Consider the following 18,316-nt stretch of genomic DNA (forward strand, 5'->3'; position numbering starts at 1 on the left):
GAAACCGGTAGAAGTTGAGAGTAAACAAGCGAGCAATTCAGCTCAATTCTCTCCCAAAAGGCTTGTCAGCAAGAGACAGAGCGATCTGTTGGGGGATGGTGTATATTAGATGCAGATGGGGCATTAGAAGATGGAGCAAAACTACATCTAGTGGGTATGTTCTCTGTACCATCTCAAGAGAGCCACTCAGGCTGAGCTCCCCGCTGTGCCGTGTTGATAAATATTGAGTGTCTGTTCTGGTGAGAAACCTGTTGAGAGTAATGCCAGATTAATTGTTTTATGCAACAGGCAATCAATCCCTAGCCTATTAATCATTTTGGCAGACCATCAATTTGCAGATGGGTTATTCATAAACATTGCAAGTTTTCGTTTAAGTGCCAATTGAAAGGCTCCAATCGATGGCCCCTGAATGATACGTACAGCTCTTCATACAAATGACGAGTTGGTTAGTGCTCAGAAATAAATGTGTGCTCATAGCCTATAAAGGGCTTCTCTCCCCGAGGGCAACATAATCACGATATACACAACACAAATCCCACCATGCACATAATGCTTGACCTCAATTGCCTCCAAACAATAATTCTGTATTCACGCGCAGAAGGGGAAAAGCACAGGCACCGCCGTCTCATATAAATACAAATAAACCCTCTTCTGCAGCTCTACACACCACCACATCATTCAATATCATTTGCACAAAACTGATTTCAATGGCAGAATTCTACTGCCCCACACACACAGTGTGCATAAAGATAAAAAAATAAAAAAACATCTTGAAAGCCTGCCATGTTTGACATAGAGTTAGATATGATCTGAGAGTAAGCTACTTGATATGTAGGAAAAAACTAAAAAACACACATGCTGGCAGATTCTCACATGACGACTTCTAAGCACTCATACAGAATTTCACATCATGTATGTCTGTGTAGCCAACATGTCATTGTGGTAGTGATTATATGCACTATTTAAGCGTCAAATAAATCCTGCTAGACAAACCGAACCATTTATCCATGAGAACTAAAATTTCTGTGAAAATCTGAATTGTTGTAACAGAAAAAATGATATTGTGTGGTTTAAAATACTGTTTGTGAAGCTGTTTTGTACCTTTACATAATTGATAACTTCTCTCTATAACAGCACAGCGCCGACGCAGATATGAATGTTCCGGTATGATTTTGTCAAAGGTTTAATAGATGCAGACAAATCGTTGTCATTTAAAAATGAAATCCTGTGGGTGTCTGAATCGAGATAGCGATCTTTTAACGATTAATCATGCAGCTCTAACTTCATATTTAGCACCTCAGAGGTTATTTATTTATTAGTTATTTACTGCTAACTTAACACAGAGACGTAACCACCAGGCTTAATAAAAATAGCAGATCTATATGGGTTTCTCGATGGCAGACACTTGAATTTTTATTAAAATGGATGGTCCACCCAAAAATGAAAATTCTGACATAATTTACTCACCCTTGTGTCGTTGCAGACTTGGACTGACTTTCTTCTGTGTTGCGTACACACATTTTTTTTTTTATGATGCTGTTCACTTTAAGCAATTCATTTTGATTTAACACCATTGCATCAGGTTTTTGGTTCAAATATGATGGCTTCATGTTAAATTGACTTGAAACAGTTACTCTTTGACTTAACTTGATGATTGAAACATGTTATTTCAAAATGATTCAATCATGTAATCCAATCAAACAGGACTTTCACTTCCAATCATGCTTTGCAAAGAGGCTGAATTGGGAGAGTAAATATTGAAATAGTGTCATTTTATAAATTTTTTTGCAAGAAGAGAAAATGGAGAGACTTGTTAATATTTAAATGTTCTATTATGTTGGTATTTAAAAGTTTCGGTTATGTTAGTGGTTTTGGGGGTTACTCGTGCTTGAGCTACTCGTGCTGAAAGTGTTGAGCTCGTGCTTGGGTTGACGACCTTCTAACAAGAATTCTAATTGCTTAAAAGCAACCACTATGGTAGGGCCCAGGATGAAACCAGTTTAGTTTGTTTTGTAAATCACAGGAATAAACAAGAAGCATTAGGCCTAATTGTAGGATTATTTGAATACTTCAATTCTAATGAAAACCATTTAAGTTAAGTTAAAATAGAACACAATTGATTCTAGGCAGTTGCACATGGTTGATTCTATTGGGTTTTACTTGTTTCAATCACGTGGAACCACTGTCCATGACTGAATCATATTCAGCCAAACAGCTATTTTAAGTATAAAAGATGATATTTTGAGAATTTTTTGTGTTTTTTTATACAAATGGAAGTCGGGCTGGGTATTGAAAACCGGGTCCAAATTTCCCAGAACTGTGGATTTGATAAGACACACGCATTTCAATTCTACTTATCAATTGTCCACGAATGTGCATTTTAATGTGATTTTAAACTTTTCAAGGGCAAGTTGACGCGAAAGAGAACTCTATTCGGCACCCGCACGCAATTCTGTACTGTGCACACATCCAAAGCACTGGCACAAAAAGCCAACTCTCATATAAAGCGTGAATACTAAGAGTTCTCTTTCACATCTTCTTGCGCTTGAACTGACAAATACACACAAAATTGTCAAAATATCCTTGTAAACAGTTGTTTTTGTCTTAAGCGAATGTAAACAGTTGAGAAAGAAAATGCACGTGTAACAGTATATTGGATCTGTGCAGATGGTCTTAAAGTGAAAGCAGCCTAACAAACCTGCTGTCTTCTGTGTCAATGTTAATCAAAGAAAAAAAAATAAAGAAAAAAGAAAAAATTTGTTCAGTTGTATGCTTTGGCTAATTTGTTTTTGAAATTTATATTAGTTAGTTTAGTTGTTTTTGCTGTGGTATTTTTGTTAACACCATACTAGGCAAAAGTTCCTTGTGTTATAGTGTTATTCAGGCTGCTGATTTTTGTTCATGGTATCCAGTTACAACAGAATGTTTTACAAAAATTCACAGAAAAAAAGTTTGATATCTAAATGTTTGACTTTTTTTCTTTACCTTATTGGAATTGAAACTGAGATTATTCCCAAACCCTAATATGTCCCGCTCACCAGTGAGAGCATTTGGACTAAGTTTGGAATAGCACACTTCTTTTGTACATTGTTCATAGTATGCAAACTTTCAGTATACCCAGGTGTCCTACTAAATTTGCCAACACTTGATGCACAACAGCGCATAGATCATGGTATCCCACAAAGAAATGTAATCAATTATACATTTCATGTCCAGTGTGCTGGATTAACCAGAAGTTATATCAGTGACACTTTAAGATACTTCCTGACTCATATGATTGATGGTTGATGGCACAAATGTAATGAGACCACGTGACAATGTAGCTGTTTGTAATATGTAGTCTGAAATAATGCCTTAGAATGTGTTTAAATACTATTACAGCTTCATTAAAACAAAACAAAAACAAAAAAACCTAGCACCAAAATGAGCATCTATTTGCTTATACATTACTCTAGGACACTCTTGCGTTAGTGAGAGAGCAAATATGTGCTGGCTGGTGACTACACCCTACTGAATAGTGACAAATATGTGATCTGGAATGTTTACAAAAAGAACATTCCACAGATGACACGGCATTCCCATCTAAAACGGGCAATAATAGCGTGTTGAAACACTCAGCTCTCAGCTCATTATCCTTCTATTTAATGCAACATCACAAAGGCTACACCTGAACATGCCTTTCTCAGTTGTTTTGTCCACTAAGTGGAGCTAGAGCACATCCACACCAGACTGATGACAGAACGTTGTGTGCCGTGTTTGGCTCTGAATTAAAGGCCAGTGAATCCTGACTACAGCGGCTGCACAGGGAACAATCAAGTGCTACAGGTGCAAGTCTGCAAAAACATTCTGCAAAACGTGTGGCTGTGATGACCGCAGGGGTGTGTACATGTCTTAATTTGAACAATGCAGAAGTGAAAAGCTGAGAGGAAGAACATGAGGTTCTCTCTGATATTTCAAATGGACATCAAAAAAGAAAAAAGTTATTTGTAGTATGTGATGCTGCAAATTAACTATTCTTACCAATCTTAGGACTGTTTTTTTTTTTAGCATAATAAATAAAAACAAATGCAAAATCCAAAATATATGAAAGTTTTTTTGGGAAGTTAATTTGATTAATAAAATAATGAAACAAATTCTAAAACTAAATGAGACTGAGACACCCAAATTAAACTACAGTGCGAATGAGCTCTCATGTAATGAATTACCCTTAAAACCAATAGACAATTAATACACTTTTGTACACTTTCAATGAACATTCTCCAACATTTGTAATTCAATAGGCCTTTAACATGATTTATTGAAGCTACACAACATTGCAAGAATAGTGCATTGGTTTAACCATTGATACATACTGTTTTATAATAATGACAAAATACTTGTATGCACAAAATGAAATAGTGGAATTAGTGGAAACGATTAATGATTACACATCTGTGTTCTCATAGTTCTCCTAAGCCTTCTAAGATGAAAGCACTTTAAGAGGCACAGGTAACTCTTTGGTCTAGGTAAAAGTTATTTCAATAGTAGCCTATCTCCATTCATCCACCATATTCATATACTTCCGCATGAGGCCAAAGGTTATGAAAAACAAGCACAATAAAGTTAACACTATAATATATCACTACTAGGGACAGGAAAAACGACATACTTTTAAAAAAAAGGGGATGCATTTACAGACATCAATCAGAATATATAGCTAACGTTTAATGAGTCATTCTCTGTTCCAATACTGTGAAACAGTAACGTTTGAAAAAAAAAAATTCACAAAAGGAGCAAAGTAAACGTGCTTCAACCCACATTAAATGTGATTGCTGTGCCTATCATCTACATAAGCTTCCTGAGAACCCACCTTGGATACCCACAAGTAGGGGCATATCACTTTTGAATGGTGGCATGCATGCAGTTATGCTTTGCCCTTATCCCATAACCAGACACTAACAATAATTGACACGTAAATTGTGTGTCTCCTGGCTCGGTTTGTGAGATCCAATCTAGTGACATGAACCATCATCTTTCATGTGGTTTGAGACCAAATAGAGTCAAGAAGTACAATTTTATTTAAGCCTGACGACGTCTCATGCTTCAGCGTGAAAGAGGAATGTAGGGCAGATCTGTTCTAACGCTGACCCGTGACTCGTCCCATTACATTTTCCAACTGCTCTATTAGCTCATCCAGGCCTCTAAAGTCCAGGAACTTAACGAGGATGGCAGAGCTATTACATTACCATTACTTCATTCAGGTCAATCTGCCCGAGGAACAGCAACATGGCACACGTTCAGGTATCTGAGACTCAGGTTAGCTAAGTGACAATTACTCCAGCTCTAATTAAGCCATCTCCACTTCAGGCTGTGTCTGACCCTTACTAATTATGCATATATGTGGTGGCAGTGGCTTAATGCTTAGGGACTTGAGTTGTTAACACAAAGCGAACAGGTTCGATGGCAACAAAAATTGATCCAGGAGCTCTAGAGTTACAGAGATCTCAATCTTGCACTATCAATAGTGACATTGAAGAGACCACTAAACCCAAACAGCAAGAAAAAAAACTGAACTATTGGCCTTTTGTTGCAGTGTGTTTAACTAGGGCCTTAATGTGCATCTCTAAAAACATTAGAGTACGAGTTTCTTCACATAAGCCACAGGCTCATTATTGTGCAAACAATAATAATGATTGAACAGTTAGCCTAAATATATACCAGATGCATGGAAAGAAAGTGATACTGCTTTTAAAGGAGCATTTAGCAGAAGTCACAGATGATGGAGATGACATCAACAAACTGCACACTGAAAAACAAAAAAAACACCTGTAATAAATTGACCTATGTTGGTTAGTTAACTTAAAGGGGTCATCGGATGCAAAATTCACTTTTATATGGTGCATTTATATTTTATATTTGCATATAAATGTATCTTTGCAGTGTGTGGACACAACCACCCTACAATGGAAAAAATCCATTCACTTTTTTTTAATCCTCAAAAAGCCTAAACACTCAATCAAGCCGTTTGGATTTTCTGAGCAATATGATGTCATATTGCTTATGCTCTGCCCACGACCGCTGACGGACTGTCCCATATTAGCATATTTCCACCCTCAGCCATTTGTATATTGTCTGCCAAGGAAGGTTTACCCAGGCAGCACTTTATGTGTCTTGTGTCCACATGCCCCATTGAAGAGAGGGGTGAGCAGTTGCTCATTATCATTTAAGAGACATGCACCAAAACGGGTCGCTGTGAACAGAGCTGTTTTTGAGGAGGTAAAAAGGTGTTGTTTTACACAACCATTGAGGAATTTTAACCAAAGAATGTTACAAACTTTACATGAAGACCCTAAAGAATCAAACCAACTTGTGGAAAATGGGCATCCGATGACCCCTTTAAGCATGTCAAGCTATTTTCCTGCAAAAGTTCACTCTAGAGTAGTTTAGAACTTTCTTCGGTACTCGTAAAGCTGCATGTAAAAGCCCCGTTCACAACACCAAAGACTTAAAACTTTATACAAATGCAGAGCTACTTAATACAGCAACTAGGCCTACCAATTAAAATTGAAGACAGTGGAAAGATGGTTATAAACGTCATTAGCACAACCACAACTAGGAACACCAAGTAGCAACCAACCAGTGGCAACATGCACCAAAGACTTTGGTGGTGTACCACTTTGACACCATTCAGAAATGTGTACCTTTTAACTCAGATTAGCACCAAACATTTGATTAAATACTTAATATGTATTGCAGATCTGCATAGTTAGGCTACATGTATATAAAATGTAAAAAAATACAGTATAGTGTAGGGCTGGACCCGAATATTCGTTCGGTGGGTTGGTATTCGATTTGAAAATTTGACATTCGAATATTCGTTTTTTTTTTTTTTTTTTGGGGCACACCTGGGATCCCCGCGAAACGGTTCTCATTCGCGCTTGAATAAGGCCGGCGACACACTGGCTGCGTGGCGTGAGCGTCTCAGCTGCGTGGCGTGTCCGTTTATTTCGGCTCCCATGTTAACAGGTTGGAGTTTGCACACTGCCTGCGTGAGACACGCGTCTCAGGCGCGGCTCGAGCCCCGCGGAAAACGCGTGCATGCTAGAAATAGAACCGACCCCAGTGTTCCAGCAACGGGAGTGTTCTCTCGATAGAGCGCAGTGGAGTTTGTATGGACCAAAGTGCATGCCTGAGGTTGTGTTTTGAGTTAAGCTGCGTTGCTTTGACATTGTGGAAAATAGAATAATAGAAACAAAATGTATTAGCCTTTTTACCCGTTATTATCAATCTAAATTAATCTCGTTTTTAATTTAAATTAATTTCGTTTTTTCTTTATTTAAATTTCGTTTTTATTTATTTAAATTTTGTTTTTTCCTTTATTTAAATTTTGTTTTTCTTTATTTAAATTTCGTTTTTCTTTATTTAAATTTCGTTTTTTTATTTATTTTAAATTTCGTTTTAAATACAAATTAAATTCTTTATTTAAATTTTGTTTTTCTTTATTTAAATCTACTGTGTCAGTAATTTGTTAGTCAGAAAAATATTAGACTACCTTAAAAGTATTGCTTAATTTAACAGACCTGTGTGCGTGCGTTTTATATCACTAGTGCAGTGTCCGTTATCGGAGCGTGACGGCCCATTCACACCGGCCGCCGAAGCGACGCCGAAGCGGCGCGGAACGGAGGCCGCTTCCTTTCGGCGCCCATGTTAACCTATGGTGTCGTTCACACCAGACGCGGAGCGCCGCGGCCGGCCCGCGCCGTGGAGCGCCAGTTTCGGCGTCTGGTCTATTTTTTGCGCGAGCGATTCGCGTCCATTCCGGCAGGAAGTCACACCAAGAAACACGAGACATCCGGTCAATTGTCAAAATAAAAGCAATTTTCAAATTAAAATACCGCGAGTGACAAATGCGATCATATTTGTGTATCTAAACAGACTAGAAAGATGAAAACAAACAAAGAAAAAAAAACTATCTACCATATTCTCTCTCTGGCTGTGTGTGTGTCTCGACAACGGATTAATAAAAGAAGTGTACAAACTTCTTGGTTACAGAAACATGGTGTATTCATTTTATGAGGTTATTTACTTACCCATGATGTAAAAATAGCTCTGAATAAACAACAACTGAGCAGAAGCGCTTGTCGACCTACGCGGAGAATACGCGTCTAGTGTGAACAGGCAGGCGCCGGACCGCGCGTGATTTTCCGTTCCGCGACGCTTCCGCATCCGGTGTGAACCAGGGGTGAGGCGCGCCGCTTCCCGCTCGCGCTGTTCTGTAGTTTATTAAAAGTTTATTAATTCTGAATGTGTCACGTCTCGCATGTCCATCTATATTGCACCAAACGCGACACTGCACTCCCAGTGAAGTCGATTGGATAAACGGTTCTCGAAATAATCAAAATGCAAACGGACATACCGACACATAGAGAATACTGAAGAATATGTTCAGCACCCTCTCTCCGAAGCTTCGAATATTCGATGTTCATTACTACCGAAGCTTCGAAGCTCAAAAAATGGTATTCGGACCAGCCCTAGTATAGTGCTTTCTATTCATAAAAAGGGACTGAAAAAATATAAATGACAATAATCACTATTAAGTATTAAGTTTATTTAACTTGTTGTTTAGTAGAGGTGTAAATCTGACGTTTTTTCACAAAACGTTCTGATATCAATTCTTATAGCCAGTGATACGATATTTGTCAATACCTCAAAAAAACTCTGCGTTATGATTACAATCAATTCGATCCAAGGCTATATCAAACAATATAGTGTTGGAAATAGTGTTGTCGAACCCTGACAGGTGAGTTTAAACGAGAATGCACGCGTTGGCGCTGGTAATGCAATGACGTACATTGCGTGAAGATGTCAAAATAAAGGCGTCTCTTGAAAAACATTGTATACATTTTTTGTACGTTGCATCGATACGTTGTATCGTTAGTCATTTGTTCGATGCATCTTTCATAGCGATGTATTGTTGTTCCACACCATTGTTTAGGTATAAGAAAGTAAAACTGAAAGGTTTACAAGACCACCCCTGGCATCACTCCTCTACAGTCCCAACAGGACTGTTTGATTAATTTTAAGTTATAGCCTACTTTTGGTTAAAAACCAAACTTATGGCAATATTCTGAGGTTTCTTATGGAGACTAAAGTAAAATGCACAGCTAAGACCAAAATATCAATGAAATTTCTAGAAAGTGAGCAAATTGCATCAGCCACAGCTGGTAAACAGTGGTCTAGCACTGATTCAACACCATTACTGATGACCAGATGTAATCAGCAAAGCTTTAACAGACCTTCATTGAATTACTATCTTTTAAACTAAGCAAGAGTTTCAAGAACGTCAAAAAGAGAGGCCAGCCATGAGATCTAATACACCTTCAACGCAAAATTTAATCCTGCCAGCTAATGGGACAAAAGAAAGCCGGATTTGGCCCTCTCTTTTCTCATAATTTAACCCCTCACAGAATATGATAAAGAGGCCTGGAGCAGCTGCAGACTGACCAGTCCCCAAGCACACAATTAACAACAAAAGAGCTCTTTTAATGCATTGAGCTAATCAGCAGCCAGCCCACCACTGCAGTCCCCCTGAACCATCTGCAAGACGGCAGACCGTCTCCGTGATTGTGAAAAAAAGGCTGGCACCATACTATCATGTCCTAGGGTCAATGAAGCACATTGCTTAGCAACAGTCAAGCCCCCGTGCATGGAAACCAAAAGCTTTTGCTTTCAAAGAGCAACTCAATACGAAGTGGACAAGGGAATGTGCTCCAAGATTTGATTACCAAATGGCCTCCGATTGTTCACTGACCACTGTAGGAAAAGAGCATTAAGAGCCACCAAGTATGGACCTTAAGTGTGACCAGCAAGTGATTGACAATCTTCACATTTTTATTGGTATAGACTATTGCTTCATTGTGTCTTTCTATGCGTGACATGAAAGAAAGACTTAACTATAAGAAGCCCAAACGGAAAGAAAAATTATGTATATGAAGTTTGGAAAAGACTAATCTAAAAAGTATTAGCCTATATTATGGTTGAAGCTTTTTAACCAAATATATCAAAGAAAAGGAACAGACAAAGTCCCAGTTGAAAACAATAACCATAAAGCAGGACACCAGAAGGGGGTTAACTAGGTTTCTGCAAAAATGTGTATAACACTAACATAGGTTATAATGGGCTGTTCAATCAACGTCAGTTTTACAACTTCAGAGAGTGGAGTACACAACAGGGCTCAACACTTGCCTAGAACAATGTAGGCATCTCCATCATTAAGCTTGCAAAGTAAACTCAACATAAAATCAAGATAAACCCATTTACTTCATTAATACATGATAATGGTCTTATTGAATGATTCATCAGTGTGCATGGTTCCAATTGTGTGTAAAAAAAAACAAAAAAACCCACCCAAGTGCTTTCAGCACTTCCTCACATCACAAATCTCTCTTACTTCAATCAACCACTCTCCTCCAACCAGCTCCATTCGGCCACATAACAGCCACTTTTCACAAATCCAACCAACTTCTAAACGATCAAATTAAGTCACATTCTACATTTTCACTCATTAAATACACTGGAAATGTTTTACATTACAAAAGTACAATAGGTTGCAAATGCTGTTTCATGCTGACTTAAGATTTTGAAATATGGAAATAGCACCGGTAAAAATCATTGCAGAAAGGTTTAGATTATGAAGCTGTAGGACAACATTCAAGCACAGTAACTTGCAAAAGATCCCTCAGTCAAATAACACACAGCTACTCCAACATCTGCAGCATATCATGCCCTCATTTAGAGAACTATCTTGGAGCGAACCAAAGATGATTTAGGAATAAAAACATGGTCTTCTCATTTTTCACAGAACATTTCAATCACACAATGTTAAAATCAAACCCAAGTTCACTCATGGGGATGACAAAGCGGTTTGGGGGGAATGGTGAAGAAACCCATTACAAAAAAAATGAGTTGGGCTATGGTTGTGAGATATTTAAACAATTTAGGACAACAAAGCCACTTTTGTATAGTTAAGCCCTGAAAAGCTACAAACAACTGACTTCCTACAGTTCCTAGATGATACAACCTCTGAATGATGTTGGTGGCTCTGGTAAGATAGTTCATGTCAACGTATGAGTATTTTTGGAAGGAGTATTTCTGTTCCTGACACTTGTTGTGTACACTAGGCATTTGAAACCCTGCTGAAGTCTCTATGGCCCCGTTTACACGTACATGGTTATTTTGAAAAACTGAGACATTTCCCTTCGTTTGTGCCCTTCGTTTACACGCAAACGGAGAATTCGCCTCTGAAAATGATTCTTTCTAAAAACTCCGTCCAGAGTGGAGATTTTGGAGTTAAGCAGCCGACGTCACAGTATGCGACAAAACTTCCACATGCGTCAAAAGTGCGACCTATGTTTACATTTTCATTTGGCTATGGTGATCATGGATGCGTTCAGAGTAGCAGTCACTTTTATGTTGGTGCAAACCCTTTTCCTCTGTTTGCATTTGCAAATATAGCTGCTCTATTATCTGTAATTCGTTGCTGTTGTTGCTATTTTCGGGATTCTGATTGGCTAACGTGGGCTTGAGCTTCTTGTTACACTGCCACCAACAGGTTTGGCATGCTCTTGACGGCATATATACGCAGGTTCGTGTAAACTTTTCACTTTTAACACTTTTCTGAAAACTGACAGGTGTGCACGATGTTATTTTTGAAAACAGAGAGGGTGAAATGTCCGTTTATGAAAATAGCCGGCCACGTATAAACGTAGCCCAAGCGGCATCTTAACTTGTTCGGCGTCATACAGTCCAATGCTAATATTATGAGCCACACAACACAATGTTCTCTCTTCATTAGCCACCATTGTACTAATGAATCTGAGGGTGAGATGTGCATGTGCCTCATCATATTGTCGTCTTGAGGCTGTCTACACTGGACGCGACAAAGCGAACATTCCAAATTTATTTATCCTTTGCGGCAGAAGTTGTGCGAGCACTTGGAGTATGGCAGAAATAGAACGGACATCAGTTTACTGTCAGAAAGTGCTGTGCCGCATTCCAATGTATTCTACGGAGTGATTCTATTTTCTTTTGTCACTTCAAGTTGTGCTGCTCGCGTCTACTTTAGACACATTGTTTTGGTGGTTGTGACGTTTCAAGTAGATTCCTCGCTTTACGTTTACCTGGCACTGGCAGTCCTTTCACAAACTTGGCCATGCTAGCGCAGAACCATGCATTATTGAATTATATTTTTACAAGGCTCCCTGCAATACTCCATTCTGATTCTTCAAATCACACTCACCTAGCGGTCTGCTATTCCAAGGCAACAACTGCTAAAACAGAGGCATCTTGAGGTAGCTAATAAAATGTGTCAAATAAATATTGTGTTCAATTATTTATTTTTGTGACAAGTAGCCACATAATAAGCGGGAAAATTTCATAGTGGGGTCTTGTATCGCCCTGAAGAGGTTTCATTTGCATAATCGACTGACTGTACACTATTCCTTAAAGGCCAATTTATACTTCTGCGTCGAGTGTACGCCGTAGTGTACGTCGTAGGCTACGCACGTAGGCGACGCCGTCGTGAGCATTTATACTTCTGCGAATGTCTGTGTTGCTCTGCAGTTACACCGCCGAAACGCTAGTTGGCGCGGGTGGGTTTTAATGTTCCAGTTCCACTGTGTTTACATTCCTCGCGGCTATTTTGAGTTTAGGTTTCTACGAGCAATGGCGACTGAAGGAGTCATACAGATGGCTGTATTTCCGCACTTCTTCAAGCAATCTCTCGGTCACTTGGTCTATTTCCATGGCTCTTCACTGATCTTCGGAATTTAAAAATGGCGGGCGGCCGGTGCAGAGTGCAGAAGATCATTTCGGAAATGCGTAGGAGGAAACGCGATGCTATCCAGCTGACCAATCACAGATCTTGCGGTCCGCGTCGCCGCGACGCGTAGTTACATTTTTGAGGAGGTGCGCGTCAGGGAACGGCGAAGGGTACGACGTATGGTACACGTCAATGCGTATGCTACGCCGTACCTTCTACGCGCACCCGACGCGGAAGTATAAATTGGCCTTAAGCCTTGCTGTGCCCCCCAGTTTGGGAACCACTGCTAAAATAAATCGGTCTAGACTTTCAATTTGGGAGAACTATAAACAATACTTACTATGCCTCATTTATGAAACAAACGTTCAACCGTTTCCACACAAAACTTGGCATTTATCAATATGTACGTGAGCGGTAGCTACGATCAAATCTCATGTCAGGTTTCAGCTTTTATTATTATTTCCTGACCGAGTCTGACAACCGAAGCTCATTAATCGATCATTAACTGTTAAACGACTAGAATAGATTGTCAAATTGAAATTAAATTAGAATAGACCCGTGTCTGTGTCCCATTACAAATACCAATGTTTTTTCCCCACAAGGGTTTAGCTTTACATGTGCAAAAAGCAGCATAGATGAGGATTCACATTTCGTCACATCACGCACCTGCATCGCTTCTGTGAGTGCAGAAAAACAGAAATTGAACTATACAAAAAGGAATAAAATAGGCCTAAATAAATATTTATTTCACTTAATTAGCAGATTAACAAAAGGCAGATTAACAAAAGACAAAAAACAAAACAAAAAAACTGTGCAACAAGTAGTGTAAGCTACGCTCGTATTTTTGACACTCTAAGGCTATTCTTTATTTTATTAAATCAAACTGATCGCACGCACGCACACTCACACACAACATTTCAGTTCTATCATTGCTAATATGACATTTCAGCCATTAATTATCAAACTAAAATGCAGTCAGCCAAACATAAGTTAGACTTCTCCATTTAAATGGCCCGCTGTAAAATTAGTGCCCAAACAAATTTTTGTGCATGTGAACAATGTTTTACATGGATATTGGATTTTTGCTGAATGAGAGTGGCGAGCCCAATGCCATTTCAGTTTGCTTTAAATAAATTAATTTTGGCTTGATGTTTGTTGTTTATAGGGATGCACCGATGCATCGGCTGAACATCGGTAACGGCCGATATTTGCCTCGTTAACTGCCATCGGCCATCGGGAAATAAAAATGACATTCGCCGATGTCACATGGGCGTCAGTTTGGTTTGATATGCTGGGGACAGAGACGCATTCGGAAGTGCATTTTCAGAAGTGCTGGGTACAATGACGCATTTATTTATTTATTTTCTATGAGAAAACTCCTTTTCTCGAGAAAAGAACGACCATATGGTGTGTAGCAGAAGAAGCGGCGGAGTATGCACGATCCGCGAGTGCTGAAGACGTTCTGCACGGCTTTGATGGGTGCGCAGGAGGACACAAATGGGCGGCGACTGCTTCTTCCAGTGGCGGGAGCTTTTCCCTCAGCGCCGTCAACAGATAGAGCGTTAACTGTACACACCGCCGCCGACTTGAGCTGCAAAGAAACTCTGGCCTCCCTGTCAAGGACTCTTGTCAAAAAGTACGAGGAAGCTTGACCGCTCTGAATAGTGAGTGAGAGCGCGCGCGCGGTCGGGGCTCTCTCTCTCTCTCTCCCTCTCTCTCTCTCGCAGAAGAGCGCGTGCGCGCTTAAAATTTAATATTTTGGTATGAACATTCACCCGTGTTTTTTCCCTCATAAATGCGAACACGAAAAATAAAATGAATATTATAATGTTTTTTTTGTTGGGTCAGACAATGATTACCAAATTTCTCTCTCATATTGCTCTTCATAACAACTGAAAAATAACTTATAAATAAGGTTATAACTGTCAACCAGAAAGTGACATTAAAGGTTTTTTTTGTTTCATAAATTGGTCTGATTGAATTTGTGCTCATTCTAGGATAGTGTGATCAAGAGCCGAAAGACTTGTATGTTTCCGTGGCACAAAAGAAGGAATAAATAACAAAAAGAAAAAACATCGGCATCGGCATCGGCCATCGGCCAAGTTGTTATGTTAAACATCGGTATCGGTATCGGCCCAGAATTTCCCAATCGGTGCATCCCTAGTTGTTTATAAAGAATGCCACTATAGCCTAATTTGTGTTTTATTTTATAGTTTAATATATAATTTCTTAAACTATAAAATAAAACAATTTATAGCCATTTATTTTTCATTCTTGTTCTGTTTTGAATAACGTTATATTAAATATAGGCCTAGTGAGGAGTGAGGGGGAACTAAAATAGCCTAGGCTATAGGCTAGTGTTTATAATGTTTGAAAATGTTTTGTGCATTTGATATACACATAAATGGATGTAATTGTTTGCAATTATGAGGTTAAAGGGTGTTTTTGGAGTAAAATCTATTTCTCTTTCATGAGATTACATCCTCTTCTTGGCTGGGTTAAGTCCATGTCATAAACTCCAGGGACAAGGCTTCGAAAGCGTGAATTTTTAGGGGTGTAATATTTAAATGTAGATTGTTTTCAGCCGCCAAATTTATCAACGTACGATCATTGTCATGATGGGATTGGTGGCATACAAATGTTTCATGAATCACACATGAACCCTGTTGTAAGATGATTTATTTTTTTCTTTAGAGTAACAATTGAGGCCCACTGTCACTATCAATGATGCATGTTGTATTGATATTATGTAACACCCCTAACCACAAATCTGCTTTGTACTGAATGAAGGGGTTCCCAAAAAAAGAAAGAAAACAAGTTCCCATGATTGTTCATATTAATGGGTAAAAGTTGGTTTTAAAGAAGTTGTGCAACTTTACACTTGCAGAAACTATAAAACAAACAACAACAACACACATTCACAGCTTTTTAGCAGAGCCGATATAGATACAAAAAGTTCTGGACGTACCTGGTCTCTCTCATGAGGGAGTAGTGTCACAGGTGGGAGGTCGACAGCAAAGAACCCCAAACTCCTGAAGCAAGCTTTTCCTCCCAGTCCACCACTGTTCATCCTGTAGAGCGGACCATCCTTGAGCAGCCGCCCGTTGTTAACCGCCCGCTTAGCAGCTAGCCTCAGCCTCTGCTGAAACCTGGGGTTTGCCACAACATTCACCAGGTCACCCTGGCTTCTAAGGAATCTCTCAATGTTCCTTAGAGATGAGCCAGCCGGGACGCCCAGACCTTCGATAGCCCTCCTAAGGATTTTATTCCAATCCACATGACGCAGATCTCCTGCAGGTATCACAGATCCAACCGAAACAGAGCCAGAGCCAGAGCCTCCCAGCTTGAAGGCCGCAATCCTTCCCGGGTTATCCGGGTCTTTGTACGAAGCGCACCCTTTGCTGGTAACCTTAAGGATGGATCCATCCTTCACAGCGAGCTCCAGCTGCTGGAGTACAACACCCTTGTCTAGTCCGTGTGAGGTTGAGACGGCATGGCAAATCCGCTCCTCAGAAGGCCGCTGCTTCTGCCTTTTGATCTTCTGAATAGCCTCAAGAATCCACTCTGTGTACAGGGGATTGGCCAGTTTCACCATGGTGAAATAAGTTGTTTCATTAAGGTGTGATCCATGAATACATTCCTTTATTTTAAGAGCGAACCATATGCATCAACAAACAAAAACCAGCCATTAGTACATGCCGGACAGGATATGGGATTGATGTAACTCCTCAAAAATGAGACTGGCTCATTTCTTTTCCCTTTTGTCAAAAATAAAAAATCCCTTGTCGTTGTAAAATCCACAGTCAGAAGACTAGCTGAAAAATCCTTTTGAGTTACACCTGTGGGTGTGAAGAGAAGAAAAACAGAAAATCCATGTTACTTTGCAAAGAAACAAACTCTCTCCGGAACCACTCCAGAACTAGTTATCATGGGAATGGCAAACTTGACCTGGAGGGTTAGGCTAACCATCACTCCTGCTCCTTAAACACATATGGATTCTTACATCACAAAGTTAAAAACAATGACAGTTTTCAAAGCACATTCAACTATAACCTCAAAACATCTGACACTAATTTGATTTTTTTTTTTTTTTTTTAAACACAACAATAATAAATTATTGTTAAAGTAATTCCAATTAGTTTGGTAGTATAGACAAATTTGACACGTTAGAAGCACACAAAGGTAAAATCAACAGTCCAAATCCAGACCAGTACAACCATGAGATTAAAAATGAACATGCTAAATCACATTTTCATAAAATGTGAGCCACTTTATTAGAATATTATAACTGGTACTCAATCTGCCTACACACACACACACACACACACACACACACACCTGAAAGCAGCAGCACATGTCTAGGACGCCCATATACAGTCTAGGGAGGCAGCTCAATCGTTCTTCACTACAAAACACTGACAACTCAATTTTTGCACAATACTTTTTGTATATAATATCTGTACATTCAGCTACAGGCTAAAATTACAGTATGCCATGGATAATATAACATTTTATTAAGCTCATTGGTTGTGTAAAAACCCAAACAGCATTAGCAGAGGAAGAACAGTGCTGCGAGCAGCCAGCAGGTGAAGAATTCCTCCGCTCGCCAGCAGCGGCCGTGTAAACTCGACCACAACTTATCTGCCATAATATTGTTATATAAAATGCCTCGCACACATACTGAGGGAAACACTTGAATCATTCCTCTGAGACATTAGATCCGGTCAAAACAGATCCAAGAAAAGCTACGGTAAATAATTGAATAACGCAACTCAGTTAGCCAGCAAAACAACCACCAAATAACTCGAGTTTAACTGGGGAGGCATGACAGCACACAGAGTGTTAGTGGATCATATAAAAATAGAACAACCGATGGTATAACAAAGTATTATTGACCAACTGACACTCACTCGTTTTTGGTGTTAAACTCAAACTTAAAAGCACAAAATACAGCGTTGTTCAAGACTTGACACTTATTTAATCTGTTTTGTAATCTCGTCCACACTCCTCCAGTTTTGGTCACAAACTACGACTTAGCCATGACATTTCACATTAAGAGTCTAGCAACATCCTCTCAAATTCTGACAGCTAAAAGAAAACACAGTGTCACAAACACATACTGACATTCGTACTTCAGCTCGAGTCCTCTGATTAAAGCCGAGATAGTGAGCTAAAGTCATGCGAATCTCAGAAGCATTCGGCTTCTTATCTCCAGCATCGGCTTTCTAAACAGCCCCGGAGCTCAAGTCTAGCACGCTAAGCTAAAGCTGGCTAAATTAGGTTATGCTTTATGACTACTTCCGACAGATGACTATCTATAATTTATGATGACAAAGTCAACGCGTCAATTAACCTACGGTCTCGCAAACCTTGTTTTCTGGACGCTTTAATACGGTGGACAGGTCAGGTGACTTCGCCGCTATGCCCGGTCGCGTTACTAAACAGACGCCATTTTGTTACAATGTTGTAGTTTACATGAATCCGACATGACACTGATTACAACCCAATGGAGTCTCA

The 18,316-nt window shown here is 39.4% G+C and overlaps 1 protein-coding gene across 8 annotated transcripts in view; it reads right to left on the reverse strand.

Annotated features, from left to right (window-relative positions):
* The window catches only part of kat6b (K(lysine) acetyltransferase 6B), a 44,536-nt gene that overhangs the window by 21,730 nt on the left and 4,490 nt on the right, over positions 1-18,316 (reverse strand). For 5 of the 8 annotated variants that reach the window (XM_082154179.1, XM_082154181.1, XM_082154175.1 and 2 more), the window contains exon 2: positions 15,768-16,638. In XM_082154179.1, the coding sequence (XP_082010305.1) occupies positions 15,768-16,394 (627 nt within the window). In that variant the 5' untranslated portion in view covers positions 16,395-16,638. Of the gene's footprint in view, positions 1-15,767; positions 16,639-17,137; position 18,316 lie in introns of those variants that run through there. The other 3 variants (XM_082154177.1, XM_082154178.1, XM_082154176.1) reach the window with 3 other exon arrangements.

The sequence above is a fragment of the Leuciscus leuciscus genome (genome assembly GCF_965113295.1).
Source record: "Leuciscus leuciscus genome assembly, chromosome: 22".
Lineage (NCBI taxonomy): Eukaryota > Metazoa > Chordata > Actinopteri > Cypriniformes > Leuciscidae > Leuciscus > Leuciscus leuciscus.